This window comes from Berghia stephanieae, chromosome 9 (assembly GCF_034508935.2).
Source record: "Berghia stephanieae isolate SIO BIC M18660-M18661 chromosome 9, UCSD_Bste_1.3, whole genome shotgun sequence".
Taxonomy (NCBI): domain Eukaryota; kingdom Metazoa; phylum Mollusca; class Gastropoda; order Nudibranchia; family Aeolidiidae; genus Berghia; species Berghia stephanieae.
The window spans coordinates 34275117-34286392 of NC_088368.1; the positions used below are offsets into that span (position 1 = coordinate 34275117).

Here is an 11276-nt window from a genome sequence, read left to right on the forward strand (position 1 = left end):
TAATAATTAATAAATAATAATAATAATAATAATAATAATAATAATAATAATAATAAAATAATAATAATAACATAATAATAATAATAATAATAATAATAATAATAATAATAATAATAATAATAATAATAATATATAATAATAATAATAATAATAATAATATATAATAATAATAATAATAAATAATAATAATAATAATAATAATAATAATAATATATAAAATAATAATATAATAATAATATATAAATATAATAAATAATAATATAATATATAATAATAATAATAATAATAATAATAATAATAATATTCTCAGGTATCTTGCTTGTGTAATGATTAAATTTAAATACACTTGGCACAGATATGACGAGACTTTTAGTTTCAATTCCCAGTCCAGATGAATCTTTTTTGACTCTTTTTTTAATCCTTTTCTAATTCTCCCCTGGCATTGTAGTGAATAACAATTATTCATCGATCATTTAAACATCCCCCCCCCCCTCCCCCCGCCCTACCTTTCTGCTTCAAATTATGTGTAATTTACAATTTTGGGATTCAATATATGTAAATATGAGCCATATGAGCTTTAATGTTTTAGATTTTCTTTAAGCTTTCTATGAGGATTCGTATAATTCAAACGCGGGAGCCATCGGAAAAGGCTTTATAAACATATTCCCCCAGTTCTGTCAGAGACTACTTAAAATTTTAACGATTTTTTCGTGGTGTCTATGTCCATAAGTACCATATGAGGTATTGATGGCTTGACTGTGCAATGTCACATCTTGTAATGAAGAGAAGTCAAACAATATTAAACCCTGGGCAGTGTCCGGTTGTGGAACAGTCATCATGAAAAATTGAAGCGTTTTGACTCACTCAACCCCAACACCGACTATATTCGTTGTTTACCCGGGACACTTTTACCCCATGCCTCTTTATTACATATTTCTGAGACAAATTATAAGCGCAGTATCAACGCTAAAGTTTTTTATTTTTGAATAAAACTATGTACATGTTCATTTTAAATACATTTTTTTTCCAATTTTGAAAAGTAGCAAAAATCTCTAGGATTGAGTGAGTTCAAAAGAGCATTGAGCATGGTAAACAAAATATGCTGTTCTTTTCATTGTAAAGCATTTAGACCATGATATTAAAATGTATAAACAGGAGTCATATTAATGCAGTATGTATTACTTTTATAATAATTTATGTAAAGAGAGCTGGCAAAACTTACTTTGGGATGGCAACGAATAGACTGGTACCATCCTGTTGTGGATTGACATTCAAACCTGAGTTGGTAAAGGCTTCCTTCACATGTGTAATGTACTGAAATAGGATGGGTGTCAAATTTTATTAGAAGAAGCTGTCAATATTTCTCATACCATGTCGTTGTCCGTGTTTGTATTTATTTAGAATAATAATAATAATAATAAGAAGAAGAAGAAGAAGAAGAAGAAGAAGAAGAAGAAGAAGAAGAAGAAGAAGAAGAAGAAGAAGAAGAAGAAGAAGAAGAAGAAGAAGAAGAAGAAGAATATTCATAATATTAATGATGATGAAGATGATAATATAATAATAATAATAATAATAATAATAATAATAATAATAATAATAATAATAATAATAATAATAATAATATTAATAATAATAATAATAATAAATTGAGCTTTTATATAGCGCAATATCCACTAAAAATGCTCAAAGCGTTTTACAAGATGTCACTAGCCAACAGCAACACTTAACATATAGAATGGGACATGATACCTGTTAAGCGATACTACAATGTTTTCGGACAGAGACAATGCTGTTAACGACCAGGTACTCCATATTACACCCGAGTACGGTGAGAAAATGTGAGTAAAGTTTTTAATTCAGGTTATGTCATGTTAGATTTAAGATTAAAATCGAACCTTGCTCAGTAGAAGTTTACTTACCTGAGGGGCAGTGGCCAGGTTGATAACAACAAGTTGTGGAGACTTTTGTATGACCTGGCCTAGTTGAATGAGAGGAAATTTTCCATCTGGTGTATTCACAACCAGATTATTGAATACTCCTGGAAGTGAAAGGATGTGGGGGAAGGCGGGGAGGCGGAATATTCATCAGTTATACACTTGTCACATGTGATAGGTACAAAAGCCAGTAGTGTCCAACTTTGAGAGTGAGAACAGCAGCAAACAAACAACATTTTGTATTTTTTAAAAATAAAAATAAGAATTTTAGGATATCTTTTTGTTATCTAACAATGCAAGCTTTCAAACTTTTTAAATGGAGAGATTACCATTCGAGATTTTTGATAGGTATGTAGTTTACACCAGTATACCAAGAAACAAAAGGACAGTCTACTCCAGATAATCGCATCATCTTGGGATCAGCGAAAATGTTGCGATTAACTGAAGTGATGATTAACCGAAGTTGAGTTTCCTGTCCACTATTGCAACATTTTTTGGAGATGCTGTGTTTTTTGGCAAGTTCTGTCTGAGTTGGTTTTGGAGATGAATTGAACTCATTGATGGTTTGGATTTTTTACTGTTACGTGATATTGTTCCTCTTGTTGGAATTGATAATAATGTGAAATTGAATGTAAGCTTCAAGGTTGTCAACCAATGTTTTGTTTATTCATCTTAACTACGCCACTACCACATTATCTCATTCATCTGTGGTGTTTCATTCATCCTGTTTTGTTGATAAAGGGGAAACCTGATACGTTCATTTGATATGTTTTTGTAATTAAATTGAAGCTTACATTCAATTTCACATTATTATATATTTCTTCAAGATTCAATAAGCAACATTTACATTATATTCCTCTTGTTCGGGAAGCCATGGTTTCTCAGTCTTTTCTTTTTCCAATCTGCAGTATTTTTTTATAAATTTTAGATAAAATGATGGGACACTGTTTTCACCACCACTTGTAATTTTTTTTTTTTTAGCGATTTTTATTTGACTACTAATTAGTTTCATACCACATAAGGTAAACTCAAACCAGTTGTTATAAACATTGTTCCTAGTCCACCACAGACTGAGTAATTTGATTGAACAAAAACAATATATGGCAGCCTCTCACTCTTTTGCTCTCAACATATATAAGAGTCAAAAGAGATCCCCTTAGCCTCTTATCTATTGGTCACAAATGACCTCACAAACCCATAGCCCTCTTTTCCCTCTAAAGGGGTGACACACTACTCCTACGGGTGAAAGGCATAGACTGCTCATTGGGATAGGATAATAATAATAGTAATAGTAATACGAGTGAGAGTTGGGGAGAAGGGCTTGAGGTGGCTTTGCCGTTTGGAAAACAAAAGACTCATTAAGAATGCCAACTTGAAATTCTTCAAAGTAAAACACACCTATGGAAATGTGATTGTATAATAAATAAGCATTAAATTTCTAATATAATTTTTATTTTTCAAAATACTACATTTGGCAGCTGTAAGCAACATGATAACCCTTTAATGACACTGCCACGACAACATCAGTGTCGCCAACACCACCTAGCTCCACGTCATCACAAGACACAATGCAACCCGACTCAGTTCAGCTTTATTACCTTTAGTTGAGTGAATCAGTGGATCAGTTAATCAATGATTCACTTGTGGTTATTCGTTGCACGGGCCTGTAACAAATAAAAATGATTATCCGCTGAATGAGTCTGTTTTATCCAATGAGCACCCGTCTATGTTTTATCCGCAGGTAACCAGTTATGAGTGGATAATTGTTACGGCTCTATTCTGGAGCATGCCAGGGTCATTTCCTTACATATAAACTGTCCAATTTTTTATTTCAATATATCTACATCTTTCACCAGATTACCTAATCAGGATAGCTCACATTTTGTCGGGAATGTTGGCCACTATGCAAAAGAATGCTACTTGCTAACATCTATTTCCCAAGCTACAAGCATCGCTTTCATTTCTACTTCAAACCCAATCAACAATGCAAAATGACCAGTTGTCTTTTTAACGAGCAAATGTTTGTAATCAATTTAGCAAAAAAACGTTTGAGAATATGATCATTTATGAAATCTTCATGAAAAAATTTTAAACATGAATTTCAAAAACCAAACACTGGAGGCATAAAATTGCCCATAATGCAGGAATATGTGATGAAATTTTACCTTGAGATGTTCGCACAGTGACTTGGTGAATGAATTTTTCCCTCAAGTCTTCCAATATTCTGTCCAAATCATGTGTCACTTTCTCTATATCTACAAGGCCTTCAAGCTGCTCTGAGGTTAGTTGTATCTTCTTTTGACCTTTTCCACCTGTAAATCAAAATTAATACATGAGTGTTGTTAAAAACATTTTTTCTTTTTTTTTTTTCCTCACTTCTTCGGGAGGGGGAGCTCATTAGATTAATTGGCAGAGATATCAAATCCCTGGTAATTCCACTATTTCAATTCTTGGTAAAACATTTTAGGAATTTTTGGGGGGAAGAGAGGAGGGTTGAATTCTATCCCCCAGCCCCCATTCCCCGCCCCAATCATCTCGTCCTTTCACCTCATCAAGTGATGATTGGGTAGCTGGGTCTATTAGATGGTCCTATCTGAAGTAAAGCAAATAGTCACTGTCAGTTTTACACCAAAGGCATACCACGGTAAATTCTGACTTCTTAGAATCTAGCTGTGGCTCTGAAGATTATTAAGTTTGTTTTTTATCTTCTTCATCTTCATTGCACTTTGACTTGCCTATAAAGATCCTAAGGGGCTTTGACAGTTCAATTGGCAGAGCACTCACAAGTAGAGGGACTTGTACGGGTAAACTGTACAGCTGAGAATTTTTCCGACCTCTCTGTTCACGCTGTAGAGATTAGCTTGCTAGGTCTGCAAAATCTGGAGGTTTGTATTTTGTGGTAGACTTATTTCCTATCAAATTTAACATCTCCCATTTTATCGAGACGGTTGGTACTATATATCAGTGTCCAGAGCATCACACACAAACAGTGCCATATGTACCTTTAGCTTTATCCTTTCCTCTATCTTTGGATTTGGCATAGCAACGCACTGATAGCCATAAAGGTGACGAGGATGGCATTGTACAAGAGGCTTGCATCTGACTTCCATTGTTATCACAGATTCTCATAATGTTGGATAGTTCATGTGTCCTCTTCTATAATAGAGAGAAAAGAAAAAAAAAAGAATATATTTTTTTAAACTCTCAACCCGTACACAAACTATCTCGGTATTTGTTGACTGTGGTTACTTGTACCTTATGTGTTCTTATTTATAGATCTAATAAGCCAGCAAGCGTCATTCAGACTGCGAAGCTTACTACTACTACTACTACTAATAACCCAAAATGATATGGGCACATTGTTGCCGTGGAAATGCTTTCAAAACCAACACAAAATGTACTTCATTACATTACAAACAATGTTAAAACAAGTCCCTAAGTGCATGTAGCTTTTACCCCATCATTATTTACATTTTTCTGAAACAAATGACAAGCATATTATCAAAACTACTGTTTTCTAATTTTCACATGATATTTGTAGTTGAATAAAACTAAGTACATGACAATACCCTTTTAGATTGAGCTGAGAAAGTTGATTGGCATGATTGTAAGATCATCATAAAATTAAAAATTAAAAAACTTCTTTTCTATAAACTATAAAGTGGAAATTTAAGCTTACACAAAGTGTGCTGCCACTGCTATAGCTGAGCAACCTCCCATTTGTCAAGCAACGAAAATTCAATTTGGAGTTGTATTCTAATTGGAGTAGGATTCTGGTGAGTGCTCTAATTTTGCAAACAGATGACGACACTGAAAGCAAGGAATTCATTTTTCGTCTCAAATTTACCCTCAGTAAATGGTTGTATCTTTCAACTTGTACTCCTCACTGTTTATTTTATTCCAGTCAGTCATATAACCTTGATGAATAACAGCACATATATATAAAGAGCTGTGAAATAAAATTTAAAAAAAAAAGAAATATAAGTAATCACTGTAATAAGCCTAGTCAAGAGTGTGTCAACATTCAAATCAGGAGGGTGGAATGGAAGTGGCTCAGTCACACATTAAGAGGACCATGAAGCTATGATGTCACCCGCCAGTTCCATGATTGGATCCCCAATAGGAAAGGTGAGGCGTCTGAAACAGACATGGAGGCTCTCACTGTACTGATAATCTGAAAATGACAGGCCTCACCTGGGAAGCTACCAATAAGATGGCCAAAGACAGAAAGAGATGGAGGACACTCATAGAGGCCCTATGTTCCACAAGGAACATATGTAAGTAAGTACTACTAAGCCAGATGCTGATGGAAAAATTGCTCAGGTTTTTTACGAGATTATAATGAGTGTCCTGAATTAATGGACGAGTGGGCACCTACTATAGAAAGGAGATTTCCTATGTTAAAACAATTTAGTGCTTGTCAATAGGAACTAGCATCTAGCTCCACAGCTTGTGTGTCGAACAATAGGGATTGTATGAATGGTACAATTATAGGGCAATGAGTGTATTCCCTATTTATTCCTGTTACATAAATTTAGTTTTTCTTTTTCTTTTCTTTTGTATATACGTGTGTGTGTGTGTGTGTGTGTGTGTGTATGTGTGTGTACAATTGTGTATGCATGTGTGTGCATATATGTGTGTATATGTATGTGCTATGCATAAGCTATAAAACTTGTTATCAGCAATTTTATGTATTTAACTTAATAAAGAATAATAATAATGCTGAAAACTTATATAGCGCTATAACTCCGAGACACCAGACTCTAAGCGCTTAAATTACAAATTACTTTGGCTGACACATACTCATTCACACACACAAGCATACACACACACACACACACACACACACCCAGACACACAACTCACAATAGAAACCAGACCTGTCTTGCTTCTCATAACATCTACTAAAGATGAAACAGATATGTTTTAAGCGAACGTTTAAAAATAGACAAAGATTCTTTTTCACGAATGCTCTGTGGTAAGGCATTCCAAACAGAGGGTCCGAAATGAGAAAAGGATCTCATTCCAGCATTTTTCCGTATTCGAGGGACAACTAGTTTGGTGGAACTTACTTTCAATAACCGTAATATTACTTGACTTAAATAGGAATAATTTCAGCATGAATAAGTAACTCCAAGTTGGACAAAGTCACATGATTTTTTGCTATAAAAATTCAAATAAAATGAGTAAAAAAGTCCTTCAGAGCCATTGGGTAGCAATGACTATGAAAAATGTTTTTTTCTCTTTTTGAGGAAAATTTTTGTCTAAAATCAAAGCCCTATCTCCACTGAGTAAAAATGTTTTTGAATTTTGAAAATCCATTCATAAATAAACAAGTTATGCAGTCTCAAAAGTGTCATTTATTTGGATGACCCGCAAAGAGAAAAAAAACGCGAAAATATGGGATGCTTTTTCGGCATTTTTTTTCGACCTTTGGTTGTATCTTGCTTAATAAGTGGATTAAAAGATTGAAACTCGAAGAGCAAATTAGGATGGTGTTTTGTAAAATACGGGAAAAGTACTCGTCATATTCATATGAAATTTTACAACCAAAAAGAAGAAATGTTCATGTATTACCTTGTCAGCGACAAAACCTCCACGCCCGGTAGTTTTAGAAATATTTTACTCCAAAGAGTAAAAATCTATTTTTAACGGTCTTCTGGTAATCGCACGAGTTTTGTCGCTTGATCTAAAATGACCTTTTTTCTAACTATGTGCCAACTTTCAGTCATATTCGTCGATAAACAGCGTCGTAATTAATTTTTTAAAATAGCATATACGAAACGGCTTCGTCCCATATTTTGACGCGAATTTGGGCACTTCGTGAGCGAAAAAGAGGCCCAAAGATTTGTGCGGGATAGTCATCGCTACATTGGGCCCATGGAGCCAGAGTTTATCCCAGTTTCTATATATTGTAAAATGGTGAATAGCTTTGCTACCCTTGGGAAAGGACACTTGTCTATCGCACAGAACTTTCCACCAGATCTAGCAGACCCTGCTACCCAATCACTGAATGGGGGGGTAGGGGGGGGGGGGGTCAGAAAAAAATCTTGACTTCACCCAGGATCGATCTTGGTCCCTTTGCACGTGAAGCAAGTGTTCTACAATCTGAGCTATCAGGATTCCCAAAATGAGTAATTAAATATATAATTCTTCTTTATTTTGAATGATACTCATCATAACCGAGTTCCAGTTTATTCATTATAAAATTTCAAAAGCTGCTATATGTGGTAATATCTTTAATTTTTACAAATAATAGGTACATTTTGTAAAACTGGTGTGAATGAGGAAATTTGATTTCATTTTTATTTCAAATTAAATCTCAAACAACCCTTTTCATTTGTTTGATATCATATCGAGTGGACGAAAAAAAAAGGTGCTGAACATTGAAACTCTAAAATTTTTGGTAGCTTACAATCATCCTTTAAATTTCATATATAATTATATAATGATAAATATCAAGACTTTGGCAGATCTGTTCTCAAATTTCATAAATATTTGACTAAAAATCTTTGAAGTATGAATATTCTTGTGAGGCATATAGAGACAAAATAAATAAACGATGCAAAATCATATTTCCAGGAAGGGGATTGGTTGGGGGGGGGGGGAGGGGAGGAGGAGGGTTGGGTTTGTCTGCTTTTATTTTGTTTTTGTTTGTTTGTTTTTTTCATCGAGAAAATTCATCTTGTTGGGGAATACGGGTAATATTTTTCATGTTGAACGTGATTCTCTTGTTACTTTTATCAGAATAACTCGACCCAATACCCAAAATCGGCTATTTTTCCTTTTAATTAATATTCACAAAAAGGCTATATCTCTGAGACACAGATCGCAAATAGAAAGGGGGGTGGGGGGGGGGGGTAACCATCTTGTTGTCGATCTATCCTACTACCATCTAGAAGATGTTGCAAGCCTTTCTTAAAGTGAAAGTTAAAGTTAAAGAAATTTTAAAAATTAAATAATAATAACATTTGAAAATTCGAGTTCTAGTTCTACTTCTGTGAAGTTTTTAGTTTAGTTTTGTTTTCGTGTGTCTTACTTATTTCATTAATTCATATTCACGCTTAACACACTCCGCATAAATATCGAAAGTTGAAATTCTCTCTAATCTGAGTGACGGAGTTTAGCCAAGTTGCTGGAAGGACACGTAAAATAGAAAGTAGGCGTAGGAAAAAAAAACTTTTTTAGAAAAGAGCATCAGTATTACCCAACGATATTTGAAAGAAAGATAGCGGACAGCAATCCTGAAGGTAGCAACAGGTGCTTCGTTCGTAAAGAGAGCACAAAGTGTACCTGCGCTCTCTTCTGCCTATATAAAATATAAAATAATTCGGGTTTTTTGGGGGTTTTTTTTTGGTATGCTTTCATGGCTTTGTTTGCCGTGATGTTGTTGTCTCTTCCAGGGACGGCTGGTAATAATGGGCAGGGTGGGCAAATACCAGCCTGTTTTTTCAAGTTATATGCTGTATTACCAGGTCCGAAATAATCAAATCTAAATTAGATAATTTCAAAAGTTACTACTTAAAATTGATACTTTGTACTGAAATCAATTTGTGTGTATTTTTGATAGATTGCGAATCACCATGCATCCCGTAATACATAAACCAGGATACGCTCCTGTTCTTTTTATCACCCCCCCCCCCCCCCCAACCACTCCACTCCACTCCGCCCACATCGTCATCTCATCGTCACGTCGCCTGACGGTGATTTTGCTGTCTGGCCTCTCTAGTACTAGGTCGGGCTAATTCAAATGAGCCCACCTTATTAACCAGTGTACACTAAATAGAGATTTTGGCAAACGAACTTTTTCTTATTTATTGCCTTACTTGTGCTGGGAAGGTTCCAGTATTGAATTAAATTTATTAATTTACTAATATTATATCAATTTAGTATTAGTTTGTGTTGTTTTAATATATTTGTTTATCCATTTAAATTATTTCTTTTTTTTCCCCTCGTTTTCTTTAGTGTTTCTCAAAACTCATTTATTTAAATTGTTTTCTTATTTGTTTGTTGTTGTTGTTGTTTTTGTTGTTGTTTTTTGTTTTGTTTTTTAACAAATTAATTTGTTAATTCTTTTTTTTTTTATTATTCTTAAAGTAATTACCGCTGTATTTTTATTGCCAGACTAAATATTTTTGCAAAACAATGTAATTTTCTATTGTATTCCCTCTAATAAAACAAAACACTTTTATTCAAAAGTCACGACTAAATAAATATATAAAATACAACCACCATTTTGGTTTTCTCAACAATTGAATTAGTATACGAGAAATACTCTTCTGAGTAAGGAGATAGTTGAATTCTAAGTTATAGAGGAAATACGGAAGGGTGGGCAGATTCCGTACTTGCCCGTCCTGAAGCTAATACATACATAAGATGGTTCGCGATGAAGAGGCGGGAAGCAAGGGATTGGTTGGGTAAGGAGCAAAGATAACACGGTAATTATTGTGACGATAGTCAAACGAATACATGAGGAGAGATTGGTAACATTATTTTGTCTTAATTATATTGTATGAAGTATTGGCGAAAGCCTAATATTAAATAAACGTTGTTTTTGTTTGTCTTATTTTGACTATGGAACTGATACTGATACTTGTCATAGCAGACCTGCCTACTTTAGATAGGAAAATAAAAATCGTAGTTTTCAGGGCTAATAAAATCGTAGATATTTTAACTACCCTTTAAAAAAATCACCGGAATTTTCGTCTGTTTTGATAGATATCAAATTTTAAAAAACGAGAAAAAATAATTGGAAACGTAATAATGATGGTGATGGTGGTATAGTGGTAGCGGTGGTGGTAGTAGTAATGATGATGGTAATATTATATTATTATTATTATTATATTATTATTTATTATTATTATTAATTATTATTATTATTATTATTATTATTATTATTATTATTATTATTATTATTATATATTATTATTATTATTATTATTATTATTATTATATTATTATTATTATATTATTATATTATTATTATTATTATTATTATTATATTATTATTATTATTATTATTATTATTATTATTATTATTATTATTATTATTATTATTATTATTATTATTATTATTATTCATTGTTATTATTATTGTACGTATTGGTGGTATTACTATTGTTGTATTTTTTTTTGGTGGTTATTAATGGTATCAGTTTATTGTTTGGTCCCATTTGCCATTATTTTCCACTTTCATGTATGTGGTCATCAAATTGTATGATTAATTGGCGAAAGCCTAAGATTGAATAAATTTTGTAATATCGTATGGTAACCATCATTGTCGACGACATCGTCGTTGTCATCATATCATCATCATCATCATCATCATTCATCATCATCATC

The 11276-nt window shown here is 33.1% G+C and overlaps 1 protein-coding gene across 4 annotated transcripts in view; it reads right to left on the reverse strand.

The window, feature by feature from the left end:
- Positions 1-9088, reverse strand: part of LOC144980103 (ribosome-recycling factor, mitochondrial-like) — a 14231-nt gene extending 5143 nt beyond the window's left edge. The window contains exons 1-6 of one of the 4 annotated variants that reach the window (XM_078927630.1): positions 8974-9088; positions 5614-5883; positions 4937-5090; positions 4100-4246; positions 1920-2038; positions 1223-1314 (exon numbers count right to left, since the gene is read on the reverse strand). In XM_078927630.1, the coding sequence (XP_078783756.1) occupies positions 1223-1314; positions 1920-2038; positions 4100-4246; positions 4937-5090; positions 5614-5763 (662 nt within the window). In that variant the 5' untranslated portion in view covers positions 5764-5883; positions 8974-9088. The remainder of the gene's footprint in view (positions 1-1222; positions 1315-1919; positions 2039-4099; positions 4247-4936; positions 5091-5613; positions 5884-8973) is intronic. The other 3 variants (XM_078927632.1, XM_078927631.1, XM_078927633.1) reach the window with 3 other exon arrangements.
- Positions 9089-11276: the final 2188 nt, after the last annotated feature.